This window comes from Stigmatopora nigra, chromosome 18 (assembly GCF_051989575.1).
Source record: "Stigmatopora nigra isolate UIUO_SnigA chromosome 18, RoL_Snig_1.1, whole genome shotgun sequence".
NCBI lineage: Eukaryota > Metazoa > Chordata > Actinopteri > Syngnathiformes > Syngnathidae > Stigmatopora > Stigmatopora nigra.
Genome location: NC_135525.1, coordinates 11,740,202 through 11,756,243, shown reverse-complemented (window position 1 = coordinate 11,756,243; position 16,042 = coordinate 11,740,202). Strand labels below are relative to the sequence as shown.

The 16,042-nt window shown below is 53.8% G+C and overlaps 2 protein-coding genes across 3 annotated transcripts; one reads left to right on the top strand and one right to left on the bottom strand.

Moving 5' to 3' along the window:
* Nucleotides 1–92: 92 nt before the first annotated feature.
* Nucleotides 93–13,236, bottom strand: pkd1b (polycystic kidney disease 1b). Its single transcript, XM_077739585.1, has 38 exons — nt 13,089–13,236; nt 12,804–12,999; nt 12,548–12,741; nt 12,362–12,480; nt 12,147–12,294; nt 11,820–12,085; nt 9,059–11,755; nt 8,851–8,985; nt 8,681–8,794; nt 8,282–8,564; nt 8,116–8,212; nt 7,933–8,061; nt 7,739–7,871; nt 7,525–7,662; nt 7,263–7,413; nt 6,511–7,182; nt 6,263–6,398; nt 5,947–6,112; nt 5,684–5,876; nt 5,445–5,612; nt 5,239–5,379; nt 4,958–5,168; nt 4,750–4,873; nt 4,445–4,588; nt 4,048–4,384; nt 3,807–3,921; nt 3,529–3,731; nt 3,260–3,462; nt 2,990–3,187; nt 2,756–2,910; nt 2,468–2,638; nt 2,232–2,400; nt 1,984–2,166; nt 1,785–1,889; nt 1,583–1,717; nt 1,314–1,516; nt 1,099–1,210; nt 93–958 (listed from the first exon to the last, which is right to left on the bottom strand). Exons 1-38 carry the CDS (start codon nt 13,162–13,164, stop codon nt 143–145), a joined length of 9,936 nt encoding a protein of 3,311 aa, XP_077595711.1. The 5' UTR covers nt 13,165–13,236; the 3' UTR covers nt 93–142.
* A 626-nt stretch (nt 13,237–13,862) lies between these two features.
* LOC144211584 (ankyrin repeat and SOCS box protein 12-like) lies at nt 13,863–16,002 on the top strand. Of its 2 annotated transcripts, none has more exons than XM_077738942.1 (3): nt 13,863–13,972; nt 14,542–15,309; nt 15,767–16,002. In XM_077738942.1, exons 2-3 carry the CDS (start codon nt 14,550–14,552, stop codon nt 15,928–15,930), a joined length of 924 nt encoding a protein of 307 aa, XP_077595068.1. In that variant the 5' UTR covers nt 13,863–13,972; nt 14,542–14,549; the 3' UTR covers nt 15,931–16,002. The 2 variants fall into 2 exon arrangements, with proteins under 2 accessions (XP_077595068.1, XP_077595069.1); XM_077738943.1 differs by lacking the exon at nt 13,863–13,972 and adding an exon at nt 13,978–14,113.
* Nucleotides 16,003–16,042: the final 40 nt, after the last annotated feature.

Genomic DNA, 16,042 nt, shown 5'->3' with positions numbered 1-16,042 from the left:
GACTTTCCATACAAAAGCATTACGAAAAGGGAATCTAAACAACGTTTATTTCGAGGAAAATGGGTCAAAAAGAAATATCTTGTGTTTGACAACCTATAGGAGTCTGCTATTTTGACCCTCTTTGTTCTTTAACATGAAAAATCTAGCCAGGCCCTTCAGCGATCCAAGCCTTCCTCTTTTTGGGCGCCCCGTCGCTGACACGTCTGCTGGCGGCCTCTTCGCTATTCGGTCTGATGAAAGCCAGAGCCAGATTGCCGCATTGTTTGAGCCACAACCTTTGAGCCGCGTCGGCGGAATGGGAACTCCCAGAATGCCACGCTCTCCTCTTGGGGAAACTCAGGAAGGCGGGAGAACGCACGGGGCGCGAGCCCGTGGGATCTGCCGCCTCCACGGCCTCGCCAAACGTATCGCGCTTGAGATGGAGTGACTCCGATTCGGAGCGAGAGCTCCGTGTACGCGGAAAGGAGATGGCGGAAGGAGGCGTGATGATGGGAAGGGCGGAGGAGGGAGTTTTTTGCGGGTTGGCGTAAAGCAGTCCGGCCCTCCTGCGTCTGACTTCAACCAGAGTCTTCCCGTCGCCCTCCTTCGCTTTGGCGGCGACGTCCTGGCGGCACTTCTCCTTCCGTGCCGTCTTACTTTGCTTTCTTTTGCGCAGAAAATCTTCAAGTCCCGTTTCCAGATCGTAAACTTCCTCGGTGACCCGGGCCACCCGATCAAATCGAGATAGCGCGGCGTTGACGCACGGCAGCAGGCGCTCCAGGAAAGGTTGGACGTCAAAGACCTGGTCGGACAGCGTGGAGTCCTCGGACAGGACGGAGAGGGACGACGACGGGGGGCGTGGAGACGAGAAGGAAGACGGCGAGGACGGAAGGGGGGAGTAGTCCGTAGAGAGACGGGATTCCTGGGAGGCTCGGGAAGGAGGAACCTCCATGCCTTCAAACTTCACCCTGTGCCTGAACTGGAACAGAGGGGAAAAAACTAAAATAAAACTTCCATCCATCCATTTTACTATAATACCTGTCTGGACGCATAGCTAGCATCTTTAGCAGCAATTTGCTGCCTGAAGTAGCAATAGTCCACCAATGTTTTTGCCCTCACCTCTTTAGCTTTGGTGAGTCCAATCCACAGTTTGAGTCTCTTGATGAAGAACTCCACCATTTCGTAGTCCCGCGGTTCCGTCGTCGGCCGATAAATGTCTGCTTTCTCAGTTCTAAAAAGGATAAAACCGGGGAAAGCAAAGTCCGTCTGGGCACCTGATACCATTCATTTTAGTTCATTGTCAGTAGTGGTTGAAAAAGGGGGCGTGGCCTTACCTGTACGCATGAATAAGAATGACTCCCGTGAGTCTGGCCAACAGCCAGACCCCCGCACCCGTGAGCAGAAGTCCATAAAAGGGACCCAAGACAGGGTGGACCCGGCACAGTCTTTGGAGGCCAAAGCGCCCACGCAAAAGCCACATAAAAGGCACCAAGAGATTCTGCCTGGGTGAAAAATCTTCCACGGACTGAGAGAAAAGCTGAAACCAGAGTAGAGATGTCAAATTCGGTTCTTTTTTGAAATCAACCTGACCATTTTTCCCTACCGTAGTTCCGAGATGAGTAGTGAAGAGAAAGAGCAGCAGCAAGAGGAAAGCTGAGGCCCACAACTCCTTCTTGGCCCGGTTCAGGACTCTGATGATCACCACCCATCTTCGCACAAATCTCAGGGTTCCTAAAAGCTGGAAAAATGGAGATCAGCGGGAAATGGGAGTGCGCAAGTTGATGCTATTTGTGGTCTTCACTTACCTTCAAGACCAGAAGGGTGAGCAAGAGTGCCGCACACTGAGAAGACATCCCAGTCAGTGCGGCGGCGCCGTGGAAGTGGATGAAGCTGTCGGGTTGGGACCTCAGCTAAGTCATCATTTGTGTATGTAGAAGAGAGACAAAACAATTAGAAACTGGATGGCGGACAGGAATACTTGCGAGTGTGTTCTTCTGCATTTACCTGGGAAAGACAGGAAGCAGCCTTAAAGAGAAACATGAAGTGTAGCACACTCGCCGCCAGAGATAACGCGGCCAGCAGGAGCTGCAGCCAGCTTTTGCCTTGACGTGGATATCGAGAACGCATGCGGGACGCCGTCCGCAATTCCCCCAACGAGATGGCCACGGCGGAACCCAGGAGGAAAACCTGTCCAAGAGGCCACAGCGTGTTCCAACGGGTACCAGATTCCGTTGGCTAAACTTACTAATTACCATGAGGACCAGCTGGAGGTCCAGGCCTTGGCGTGGCCATGGGATGAAGAACGGGGAAATGGAAAGAGATGAAGTGACTCTCGTTGTCCAATCCAACTGGACGCTCACGCACAGAAATAAAGCCGACTCTTTGTGGAACTGCGTGAAATCCAAAGAAAGGCTTTTGGGCCTGACCAAAAAGGAACCCGTGAGTCGCTTGAATTCCGAACATTCGAGCCATTTTGGAATCGACTTACCGCACAGGGCAAAAGTTTTCCGTGACGAGGTCTTGGAGGACGCCGTCGTTTCCCAGGAGGACCTGCGCGTGGGGGTGCCGGAGCCGCGGCGACCCCACCAGGTGGAGCCAAGAACTTTGGTGTAGGTACGTCGCCAAGGTCTTGCTGATCCAACGCTCTGCATCCAAGCAGCTGGAAACATACAAGAGTATATTGAGAAAACGTACTGTTGGCTATCGGGTTAGCTACGTTAGCCAAAAATTTCTAATGGTGCAACGCTACTATTGGTGTTTAGTGCAATATGCTCACCTTCTAATAGATGTTAGCTGGGGGGCATCAAAAGTGGCGTTTTGAAGCTGCCGTCTCACGGCGGAATGCAAAGGTCTTCCCTGGCTCCTTTCCACGCCGTCCTGGTAGTTGACCATCAGCACCAGCAACAGAAAGAGGAGCTGCAAAACGCAGTGCTTCAAAACAACAACAACAACACAAAAAGGCCATTTAGAGATGAATGGTTCATAGAGGTGTGTCTGTACTGGTGGTCACCTTCATGAGCGAGGTCAGCGCTCGAACTTTCCGAGCCTCCTCCTTGGCTTGCAGCAATCCGTAGCCGCAGGGCGGGCGAACCTTCTCGCCCCGTTCCCCAAAGTTCCTGGCCACCGATGTCTCCCGGGCCAGTTGCTCCTCGACCTCCGGGTCCACGGGTCGCCAAACCAGCGTGTAAATCAAGGCTTGAAGGCACACCTGAGACGAAGACGACATCCGCTAAAGCTCTCGGGAAGACCGTTGGACGTACGGTGGCGCCTCGGACCTCACCTTGAGAGGTTCCAGCAAAAGAGCCGAGGTGAGGAACGCGGAGAGCACCGACGCCAGCCACGTGAGGAGCACGTTTCTGGAGAAGAGGCTGGCGTAGATTCCCACCACGGCGAGGCAGGCTCCGATGGACGCCGCCACCAGCGGGTAGATGACACGCAAGGCCCAGGACGGAAAGAGTCGGCCGGGACGACCTCGTGCGATTCCTACGGAAACAGGGAAACATACTTTGTTTTTTTTCCCACCAACATTTCATTTGCCACAAACAATACCGATGCGTGTGGTGGAGGAACATCTAGTCAAGTCTGGAGAAGGACTCGGCAGGAAGGTACTAGCCACCGAATCCAAGGACAGGACGGATGGACATCTGTAGAGCGAAGGACCCGATTGAGACTCCAACTTGAGCAACTCTTGCTCCCCGTGTGGGTTTTTATCGTCGGCGTCTTCCGACCAACCGCCGCAAGAGGTGCTCTGGCTAAGAATAATTAGTCAAATGGAATAATACAATTAGCAATTTACCCGAGAACAGCCAGACGGACGTCGATCTTACGTGTTTGAAAACGATGAGGTGGTTGTCGGCGAGTCCCGACCGCTGTCCGAGTTGTTTTTGCTGAAATGGCGCGTGTCCTGGCTCGATTCTTCTATTGACATCAGCAGGTTTTCCTCTAAAATAATTCCATTATTGAGCCATTCTTCTCTCGGAATTACAGTCAAATATCGCGGCTTTGTCCGGTCTACATTAACCGTGACAATCCAGGGATTACTGTAGAACAAATCGGTCATTTTCTTACCGGAAAGGGTCAAAAAGGGGTCCAGACTGCAGTTAGTAGCCCGGCGTGGAGTGGCCATATCCCGTTCTCCTCCACCAGGAAAGTCCTGGTCCATATGGTCCATTCGAAAGGGAGGAAGAAGGGCGGCAGAAGAGGATGGCGGCGTCAGATGCAGCTGCTTGCGAGCCCTTTTCCTCCGCAGTTGGCGTGTGCAAGAGGCCAGGGAAGCTTCGCGGGGGTCTTGGAGGAGGCTGTCGCAGGACGCCCGGGAAGACGACATCTCCGTTTTGGGTACCAAACCGGAAGCCGCCCAAAAGTCCAAAATGCTGGAGTCCACCACGGCTTTGCTCTCCGCCAGCTGCGGGAAAGTCGTCGTGAAAATGTGAAGAGTTTGAGCGGAGCAAAAGTGTTTTCTCACCGACGAGGGACCGTCTCGGTACGGGCCGGAGGTTCCAGACAGGGAGAGGAAAGATGGCGCGGCCAGCTCCGACTGGCCGAGGAAGACGTCCATCTCCACGGAATAACAAACGGGTGAAGGCGGGACTGACATTTCCACGCTTTCCTGTTAAAAAAAAATCATTGCACAAGATGGCGCCGAGCTAATCTGGTAGCCACAGCTGCTTCGGGGCAGTCTAACAGAAGCGAGGCCATCCAGCTTCCAGCTCTTGTATATTTTTGTTTTCATTCATTTTCATTTGTGCCTTGAATATGACATCATCCTACCTGAGTGTGTACTTTTCTGAACAAAAAGCAGATCAGACACTGGAGGGGGAAGAAGAGAGTCGAAAGCACCATTCCCACTGCCAGCGTTTCCACGTTGAGCGGCATTTGGGCAGACACCGGCGCCCTGGGAGAAACAAATCAGAGAGCGGTCACCTCACAAGCCGTAGAGGAATCCCTAGAAACCAGATTGCGGCTATTTCGTCCTTACTGGTGCTCGCGGGAACCGACGGCGCCGTACCAAAGAGCGGCGGATGCCAGGTACAGGTGCAGCGTGAGGGCGGCGCAGGTGACCCTCTGCGCTCTGGTAAAAAGGGCGCCGTTGGGCCGTCGCCACAGCGAGAGCCACAGGTGGCGCTCGGCTATTCCAAAAAGCAACTGGGAGGACAGAATTCGCCCAAAGCGGGAAAGGTCTTTGGGACCTGGGGTCGGGTTCGGCTTAGGGTCAGTCACCGTGCCGCCACTTTTGCCAAAAGGAAGGAGGAAACTTACACGAGGCCAGGATTTCTCTCTCCAATGTGCCGTTCGTTGCGTTCTCCGCCGACAGCCAGTCGTCCACCAGGAAGAAGAACATGTGGTCCGTCACGGGGTCCCAAACCACCACGTGCTGAAGGTACCAGGACGGATCCAAGCCTAGAATGGATGGCGACACATTGGGGGGAAAAATGCCAGGAAACGGATGACGTCTTAAGACGTACCCGTGTTGTCGTGCCAGATGCGAATTTTCCAAACTTCTCCCAGGTTGTCGTCCGTCTCCACGTGGAATTGGTCCAGGCCGCCGCGTCCAAAAGCCCCCTCCCTACGCAGGTGGCGGGAGCCGCTCTTGTTGGCGCCGTACAAAGCCATGCCCACGTGCGCCGTGGTGCCTTAAGACAGAGTTTCGCCAGGTCACCACCGAGAGATCCACGTTTTTTTTGTCCGTTGGCGCTGGGCTGACCTGCCCCTCGCCTCCAGCCGGTCTTGACCAGTATCCTGTAGTGGTACAACCCCGCCCGGCCACACAGCGGCACTTGGCCCAGTCTCAGGCCGTCCAGGTGGTCCAGTTTGTGGGCGATGAGCCCGAGCAGCAGGTGGATCAGGATCAGGACGGCACACACCATTCCCGCCAGTGCGTTAAGTGGACCACCTGCCTGGAAAGACAAGAAAAATCCTGTCCTTTGCTTGCTAAAGGACTCATTTTAACCAAACTTGGCGACATACGGGCGGCAGGAGGACGACAGCGCCAGGGTGAACAAAGAGAGTGGCCCCGAACATGGTGAGATGTCGCGTCAGGCAGTGCACGGTTTGGAGCGTGGTGTCCTCCAGGGGCTTGAGACCTCGGCTACTCCAGGCCCCCTCCTCCACGTCGTAGTAGCGGCACAGAGAGCTGAAGGGACACAAGGTGGCGCCCACGGGGCCCCCCTCTGCCACCGACCAGGCCAGGCTAATGGATAGGACCTTCTCCGTCCCATTTAAACTGGAAGGGGAGGAGAAAAATGTATAAGGAGGTCCCAATGGGTCTTGCAAGTCTACTCACAGTGGAGATAGAAATACGGTTTTCTCCGTGAAGGTGGCCAGAGGGGAAAGATCCAGCGACCACTCCTTCACGAGGGAATCCCGCGACCCGCTGCTCATCTCCATCTTGACGAGGCCCAAAGCCTTGGAGGTCGTTCCTGAATATGGAGGATAGGATTCAATTTGTTAGCAGCAAATTGTGATAAACCAACAAACCACTTTCTGTGTGTGGCTCCAGTATATGGGATGAAAACAAAGATATTTCTTTACCTGGCAAGAGGCTGAAGTTGTAGGACATGTATAAACCGGTATTTTCATCCAGGCCACCCACAGCTTTTACTGTGAAATTCAGCCGTCCGTCCGGTGGAAGCGTCACGGCCAGACACTCGCCCTCCACGCCTTCATCCGCCGCGTCCTTCCTCTCGGCCGGAAGTTTGCTGTGCAGGGTGACGCGGATGGCCTGCTCCTTCTCCAGATCTCGGACCGCCACGGGCTCTCCCCGAGGGCCGCTGATCTCCATGGCGACCACCGAGGTGGAGATGGGAGGGTCGGCGGCGGCCAGCAGAGAGTGAGACTCGTCCAGACCTAAGAGCACCTGCACCACTTCTGAGCGCCGGCTCTTCAGGTGAGCGGTCAGCGGGCCAGGGATGCTGAAGGAACACGCTGGACTCGGCGAGGGATCTTGGGAAGTTCCATCCCGGCCATCGGAGCAGAGAAGGTCGGCGGGGTCTCCGTAAAAAGCGGCCGTGTGGATGTGAGGGGTGGCGAAGGTCAATCGCGCCCCGCCGGGACGGGGCCAAAGCGCCAGGGAGCGCATCAAGGCCCCCACGCGGCCGATTGCCGACAAGGTGACCGACGTGGCGGCCCGCAGGGTTCTGGAGCGGTTCTGCCCTGAGCTTGAGGCCATGGCGGACAAAGACGAAGTCGCCGCCAAAGAGCTACCTGCCAACAAAAATGAACGTTGAGCTGAGGGGAATAAGAATCACACAAGATGTCTATGATAAAGTGAACGCACAACGTACCCACAATGCCAACGATGTTCTTCCCAATGTCGAAGACTGAAACATCAGCATTACCGGAAGCTTCCTGTTCCTGGATCACGTCAATCATCTTCTGAACGGCTTCCAGGACTTTTTCCTGACAGTCGATACATGTTAATTCCACAGGAACGGCCTGGGCAACAGAAAAGGGGGACACATGATTAGCCTTGAAAAGAGCGCGGTGGCTTTGAATAAACAAACAGTTCTGTAGTTTGGTCTTCATTATTTCGAATAATAAGCTTACAGTGGACATGGCGAGCGCCGAGCTGATCTGATCCACGTCCAACAGGGAGAAAATTGGAAGGGACGCCAAAGCTTTGGTCACGTTTTCTCTTATCTGCCTCTTCATTTTCAGATCACTGTCACTTGGCCCAGAATCCATCTGCGGATCCAACGTAAAGGTCAAGCGCCCACGATGGGGTCCGTCACAAGTAGAAAGTCCCAAAGATAAATGATACCTGATTGAGCTGACTGGTGAGAGCAATGGAAAAAGGGATCATTTGTTGAGGGTTTCCATGTTTAATCGACGCCCACATTTCCATCTGGCTCTTGGATTGGCTCCCAGTGGCTCCAGTGGGAACTCTCAGAGTTCTGAAAAATGAAGCCAACGGTGAACGCTAGCCGCCAGAGCCCCAGGGTCACCCCATTTCACCTGTTGAGGGCAAGCGCACTTGACCCCAGACCGTCTTCTACCAGCAACGTGACGGTGACCAGGGAATGACTTTGTCCCGGCAGGGGAGTTCCCACCGGAATCAAAGTGTGGAACGTGGATCGGGTGCCCCTTGGGAAAGGAATTTCAAGTCTTCGTTTCTAAACAAAATGCGGATTGACTTACTTGTACAGGGTGAGAACGGGGCACGCCATCGGGTGGCACGGCGCGACCCGCAAAGTGTAGATGAGCTCCGAGGATGTCTCGTCCTCGTCTTTCCAACCTGCGGGAAACCAGTGACGAAAACGTCTCCGTGACCTTGGCTACGTAGCGGCGAGCACGGCGCCGTTACCTGAGCACGTGTAGGTGACCGCAGCCCCCAGCGGGTGAACGTTGGCGTCCCGCTTCAATTCACACAGGCCGCCAGAAGGCGGCTTATTGGTGGTAACGGCGTGACTGGCGCTGCCCCACTTCCCGCTATCGGGCACGCTCACGTTGAGAGTGAAGGTATACGTCCTGCCGGGCGGCACCGCGTCGGAACGCAGCTCCAATTTGGATGAGCGTTGTCCCGTGGCACCGGCTAAACGGTCCAGGTCCACGGCCGCACCCGATTCGTCTTCAGCGCTCCAGTTGTACTGGAGAGTCAGGACATGATTCATTTTGAAGCTTTTTGTAAGCCAACGTCTTCAGACATTGGCCGACTTTCTACTAAACTATGTTATGTTAACTCATCGAATTTCAGTGAACATACCTGAGCTTGATCGTCACACTCTCCACAATGACCGGTCAGGACGGTGGGAATGGAGTCCGGACAGGATGCGCACTCCACAAGAACGGCAAGTTGGGCCGTTTGACTCACGGTGACCTACAATCAATCGGAAGGTTTGAAGTCACAAATGGGATCCACCCGCGAACGCTCACCGTCTGTGTGGAGAAAGCCGGCGTCCTTCCTGCTTTCTTTATCAACAGGGTGAAGGTGTACGTGGTGTCGGGATTCAACTGTTTGCTGGCTACCGTCACCGTGCTGGTCTTGCTCTCCAGGGGGATTGTGATATTCTGAAAATTCAGATCAAGATGCTCAGATCGGCACAATTTTCAAACAATTGAAAGTAGGTCGAGATCTACGAACCTCTATCCGGAAGGTCCAGTAATACTCCAAAATATCCTCAACTCCGGGTTTTGCGTCAGGGTCCCGAGATCCACCTCCGTCCAGGAGGAGATCGCGCCCGGCGGGCCAGAGTCGACGCGAGCCTCCCTTGATGACGGCCAATAGTGGCGAGCCGACGACTTGGACTCGGGTTTTCCGTTGCGCCAACAAAGGCGTTCCCAGAAACGTGACGGTAAACGACAGGCAGTAGCGCCCCACGTCCAGAGAACGCCTTGGGAGCCGGAGTAAAGGCGACATGGTGCTCTGGAGAAGGACTCTGTTCTGGTCGAGTTCCGTGTTCTCGCAATCGGATGCTCGGGACATCTCCCACTGGTACGTGATCTTGTAGACGGAGCAGTTGGTGTTGACGCTGGCTTCAAAGAAGTTGACTCTGGATCTGAAGACGGTGGGCCGGCTCTGAATCAGGACCGCTTCCGGGCCGGAACACCGCAAATCCTCCACCTCGACTTGCCGCTCTGCCGACGCTTGGCTGACTTTGTTGGAGACGTGGACGCTCACCGGGTAAACGCCGGCTTTGGCGAAGGTGTGATTGACCCAACTGAGGTCTGCGCTCTGCTCTTTGATGGAATTCTCAAAAGTCCAAGCATATCTCAGCCGGCTCCCTCCGTCCACTTTGGCGGAGATTCTCACGGGGTGTCCAGAAAATACGGGTGTCTGGTGCCAGATCTGAACCTCCCCAACGGGCGTTTCCACCATCAGAGTCTGGTTGAGCGCCTTGGAGCAGATCCCGTTGCTGGCGAGGACCGTCACCGACAAGGAGCCATTGGCTGGCGGAGTGTAGCCCACTTCCTTACCCGTGAGCCTCAGAGTTTTTGTGTCTTGGAAGCCAAATATCCAGGTGTAGTTGACCTGGAGGCCATTTGGACCGTCCGCCATAAAACGAGCCTCCCGCAGGGCCTCCACGGCTTTCTGGGCGGGGCTAATCAGTCGCAGGCTTTTGATGTTCTCCAGGATTTGAACTTGGGTGGATATCTGCGCACTGCTCACTTGATTTCGAGCGGTCAGTTTCACTCGATACATCCCCGCCGGAAGCGTTGACGTGGCAAACGATCCGTTGACAACGAGGTGGGTCTGCGACCAATCTTCTCTTTCAAAGGTCAAAACAAAGGTGGCATGGCTTCCTTTAATGATGGATGGCGTGAAAGTGACTTCTTGCAGAGTGCAGAGAATCCGCTGGCTAACGTTGAGGTTGAGGCCTTCAATGGCATCCTGGACGGTCAAGTTGTGCCTGGCTTCCTGCCAGCTGATGGCGTTGGAGACATTCATAGACACCGTGTAAATGCCTTCTAGGGGGAACGTGTACGTGCAGCTGCGGTTGGTCGAGCAAAAGACGGTGGTAATCTTCCACTCCCAATGCGGATCACTGCCTTTGCCCACAAACCCTCGGAACGACACCGCCGCATTCGTACTGGCGTGAAAGGGAGGTGCCTGGTCGTCCATAGTAAAGTCCACCTCTTCTATCTCCTCTTGGACCTTCAAAATCTGAGTATCCTCACACTGACTGACTCCGTTCTGGACCACAACCTTGATCGAATGCTCGCCGACACTCGTGAATCCGTGAAGAAGAAAAGGGGTCTCGGTCTCGAGGGCTGGAAGTTGGTCGTCCACAAACCAAAAGTACCTCAGGTCGGAACCGGTAGAAACCCGCACCGAGAGGTTGAACAACTGGCCCGAGGCCGTGGTATCTTTGGGCGTGGTGACGTGCACACCGGTTACCGGTTCCACGGCCAAGACCGAAGCAACGCTGGCGGTCTGGCCCAAAGCGTTGGAGGCGATGACTTGAATGGTAAACCTGCCGGGAGTCTGGGGCAAGAACTGAAAACGTTCTCCCTCGGCCGTGACGGGATCCTTCGTGGCGTCTTGGCGAAGGAGCCACGCGTAAGTCACGTTGGATCCTTTGGCCACGGAGGCCACCATAACCACCTCCTCGTGGGTGGCCAAGTAGGTCAGATTTTGCCATCTGGGACAGTCTATGCGAAGGCCTTGGATTCTTTCAAAGACCTGGACTAGGATCACAGCCTCCCTTTCGCCCAGCGAGTTCTGGGCGACGCATCTGACGCGGTACTGTCCGGCTTTAAGGAAAACAAATCGGAATGTCCGGGATCCTTGCTGCCTGGGGACCAAAGCGTCCACCGTCCAGTAGAAGTTGGCGCTGGTCGCATCGCCGCCTGTTGCGGCAATTAAAGTTTCTTCTCGGACCACGCTGTAGGGTTGTTTCATTTGAAGGCTGAAGTCCGAGACGGGACTTGGAGCCGACTCGTTGGGGCAGCTCATCTTCTCCACCACTTGTATGTCAATCTGGTTCTTCTCATCCAAAGGAGGATGGACCACATCCGGCCCAAAGGTGGACCGCACATTGGGGGAGGACGGCGTGGTGGATTCCCAAACGCTCTGATGCTCGGTACCTCCGTGAAGAGTGCGCTCGTAGAGCAGTCTGAGATCGCAGACCACCCCGTCCACCCAGTCGTCCCCTCTGGGCTGGAAAGCCAGCCCTCCCTCCGGCGCCGTCCCACCCAGGGACAGGTAACTCTGTCGCCACGGAGAGTCCAGAGACGCTTGGCCGGCGAGGCAGTGCAGGAAGCTTCCGGGCGGGCGGCTGTGTTGAACGGCCACGATATCGTCGGGGTACACGCCCACGGCTCCCACGGGAAGAACAACCTGCGGCGAGGATCAAGTTGACGTCAACCGGTTCGTAAGCAATTGAGAAATGTTCACGACTCACCGTCAAAGTCCGCAGTTGCGAGTGGGCGCTTATTTTCAGCGGTACGTCGGCCACCAGGTGATACCAAGGGGCCAAAGCGGGGTACCTGGGCGGCAAAACGAAGCCGCGCCCCCTGGCCGCCGCCACGTACGGCGAACAGGGATGGCTGGCGGGAAGGCAAGTTTCCAGGAAGGGACACCAGTAGCGGCCGGCGCCGCAGCCGCCCGTGGTGTTGCACAGCGGCGTCGGAGAGCAGCGGCTGAAGGCGTTCATCAGCGAGCTGCAACCTGAAGGAGAGAAAATGGAGGACGTCGCCCCGGATGGAAAAAGGGGGAAACGTTGGGGTACCTGGTGGGACCAAGTGAAATTTAGGACGACAGTAGGGTCGAAGGATTTGGAGTCGAGCCAGGGACCAGGTGGAGCTGGCCTGGACCACCATTTCCACTGAGGTCAGCTGACCGGCGTGACTGAACCACAAGCCGGGGAACAACTGCGTCTAGGAAGTGGAAACGGTCAACAATATTGCACGTTTGCGAACCTGGACAATTGATGGACGGACGGACCTCCACCGCAGGTTGTTCACTATGAGGGACCGTGGCTAAGGTGTCCATCTGGACCCGCTGGTAGATGCCTGTCATTAGAAGCACGCCCACCACAAAACTGTTTGGATCCGCTAAGGACCCTGGAACAGACACATTCAAAGTGGTGTACAGAAAGCGACAAAGTCATTTTCTATGGTCCAATCTTACCATTCAAGTCGTTTTGACATAAAACGTGGTCTTTCTGAACACAGGGGCTCATCCTCCACTGGCCGGGTGTCCCCAAAGCCATCTGCCGACACATTTCTTCTTGCTCTGGCCAAGCGGGACTTGCTGTCTCGGGAAATTCGATGTCCTCTGGTGGGTCTTCGCCTAGGCTCGCTTGAGTCCAAACCCAAACAGTTCTTCTCCAACACAGAGTTGGACAGTCATTTAAAAGCAACATTCCAGAGCGCCAAAGACTCACGTGGAGAAGGAGTGGTGAAGAAAATGTCGCAAGTCCGACGTGTCGGCAGTCGCCATCCGTCCTCCGGCAGTCTCTTGACAGGACGCCTCGGACCAGGCGGAGATCTTCTCCGAGAGCCAGAAGCATCGCAGGCTGGGCAGGTGGACGGGACTGCCTAGGGGACAGAGGTCCACTTCTGCGCTGGCGGCGCCGCACCCTTTAAAAGAAATGAATATAATTGATGGTCTTTTCAAATTGGAAAAAAAGCGGAAAGTCATCTTTAAAGTTCAGTCAGAGACTTCTTACCTCCTGCTGTGGTGATGAAAACCATCCAAAAAATCATCCATGTTGGCTTCTGTGGAACGGCCATGACTTTAGTCATTTGCTCCGTAGCCAAAAGACAGCATGAAAACCACCTCTACATGTTCAGTCCAGTTGCTCAGGTGGGAAAATAGCAGTCCTCTTCAATCCAAAGTATGTTCTACCAACGTCCCGCGTCCTCCTACAGCCATTTCACAATGAGGGGTGTTGAAAATGCTTCTTTGGGGGCGTCAGGGCGACTTTTACTTTGTCTCTGGGCAACCGCTACAGAAGTGGACTCTACACGGGAGGCCCGCTGGAATCATTGGACAGCTGTAAAACACTCACACAATGCAACACGTAGTGCACGATTATCATCAGTGGGCATGTTATGAGAACATTTTGCTTTTGAGCGTTTTCACCTCCATTGACGTGCTGTCATTTGAACCTCATCACGAATCCACCAATCCATCCCAGAGCGTGTGACGCACATGTGAAAGAAATGGGGTCTGGTTTAAGTGGCAAAGATGCCATTGCTGTTGCCTGGGGAGAAAAGGCATTAAGTTGAAGAGGGTGATAAAGCAAAGCTGAACTGGGATGGTTAAGCACATCTCCATGGTAACAATTGTGCTCTTAGGGGTGCTTTCGTGTTCATTGTGGCTTTAAAGGTCTATCAAAGATTTAAAAAACGTTTCTCTTAAATGGCACTTCGTAATGATATTGATATGCAAAGAAGTGAGACAGCAAATCAATAATGGCATTTCTCTAAATAGGGCAATTAAAGAAATGTACCACGAAGCACAGCTAGGGGCAGTAGCGTGCAGTGGAAGTCGGTAACGACGAAGAAAAAAACAGAAAAAAAGCAGGCGGCCTACAGTGAAAGAGAGCAGGTAAAAAAAACATCAACATCAACAAAATACATTTAAAAATAGGGCATTTGCTTTTCGTTTTCTTTTAGTCGGGGTTATTGCTTTTTAGGGGGAAAAAATAGTCGACACCCTGTGGATTGCCATCCTTTGTGGGCGTTAACTGTATGTTTACATTAGCTGCTAACCTTAGCGTCATTTTAGGATCAATATAACAGCTTAGTCGTCGTTATTTCTCGGTCTTAAACTGTTCATGTTGACTATATTTGTTTGTCGAAGTGATGGTTGTTCCTCTATTAGTAGTCACTGACTTAAGGTTTGTTAGCCTCAAGATGATTGAAATTTCCTAATGTTTTCATTCGTTCTTGTTGTATTAATTTGTCTATCTACTTCAATTTTTGTATTGTGTGTTCTTAAACTTTAGAAATAAATGTATTTAAAGGTTGGCCGTGATGTTTTTTCCCCCAATTTCATCAAATATTGGAAGGTTCAGATCACGTGACATGGCAATATTAGAATGATTAGCTAGCTGATGGCCACCTGAGATATGAATTGAAAGAATGTGCATTTTTTTTTACCTGTACCTGTTCCAGCGGGTTCTATGCGCCTCCTGGGCAAGCGCGAAGAAGAAGGCAGCGTCGAGATTTCCCGGCTTCGACGAGCGGCGTTGCAAAACGATGAAAAACTCCTGGATGAGATGCTGTGCCAGGAAATCTACAAGAAGGTCATCAACTGCCGGGGCGGCTGGGGCGTGGCCGGCACCCCGCTGCACGCCGCCGTCTCCAAGGGCCACCTGGGCTGCCTGCGGGTCCTGCTGAGCCACGGCGCCCTGGTGGACCGGGCGGACGTCAAGGCCCAGACGCCGCTCTTTGCCGCCGTGCGCGGCAAGTACCTGGACTGCGTGCTCGCGCTCCTGCGCTCGGGCGCCGACCCCGACGGCAGCCCGGCCAACGGCGGCTCGCCCGTGCTGACGGCGGCCCGCGAGGGCGACGCCGACATCCTGGCCCGGCTGCTGGAGCGCGGCGCCCAGGTGGACTCGCGCTGCAAGGTGGCGCTGTGGACCTCCGGCGCCAGGGTGTCCGGCGGCCCGCTCTACCTGGCGGCCGTCTACGGGCACCTGGAGTGCTTCCGGCTGCTGCTGCTCTACGGCGCCGACCCGGACTACAACTGCGCCGACGCCGGGGCGCTGGCGGCCGTCAAGCAGCCCAAGACGGTCCTGGAGATGTGCCTGAGGCACGGCTGCGGCGCAGAGTACGTCCGCCTGCTGGTGGACTTTGGCGCCAACGTCTACCTCCCCACGCTCATCATCGAGAAGTCCACCAAGCAGAATGAGGCCGTGGAGCTGCTTCTGGAGGAGAGAGGTGATTCCTTTTAGCCACAGCCGCCAGAAAAAAAACTTTGAGTAAAAATCTCTATCAATCACAGTTCTGCATCAACACTTTAAAGTACGTTTAAAAGACCCCAATATATATACATATATATTTTTTTTCTACCCGAGTCCTGAAAATGATGCTCTGGGATCAGACATTCTTAATAAGTAGAGCTCTATAAAGTGCAGCCAATAGAGAAAGTATCATTTAGTAAATGTTAAGTGTCTTACCTTTACGGTTCACTTCCAGGTAAGATGCTCTCAGGGCCAAAATCTTTGTTTCTGTCTTCTTTTTTCTCACTATCCTTGACTCCAAAGATTTTAGTACTTTTTGGGGGGGGTTTCAGACATACAAACCAATAAATTTGCCTGTCGTGATCCATTTAGAATAATTCTTGTTACTACATTTAGAGACTGATGCAAATGCCCCCTTTTTTTTGTTTTTTTAGGAAATCCCAAGGCCTTGAGTTCCCAGTGCCGACTGGCGTTGCGAAGACACCTGCGAAAGATCAACAAGATCCACCGAATGGAGCAGCTGGACATGCCCGCCAGTCTCCTCCGATTCTTGCAGCACAAGCCGCAGCCCCCCGTTACTCTTCTAGCTACATTTTAAATCTCAATGTTGTCCTTCTTATTTTGTCCTGCTTTGTTCTCAAAATTATCTAACATTAAACCTTTAAATGTGTGGCTACCTGCTTATTATTTTAGCCATCTCGGCTATTGGT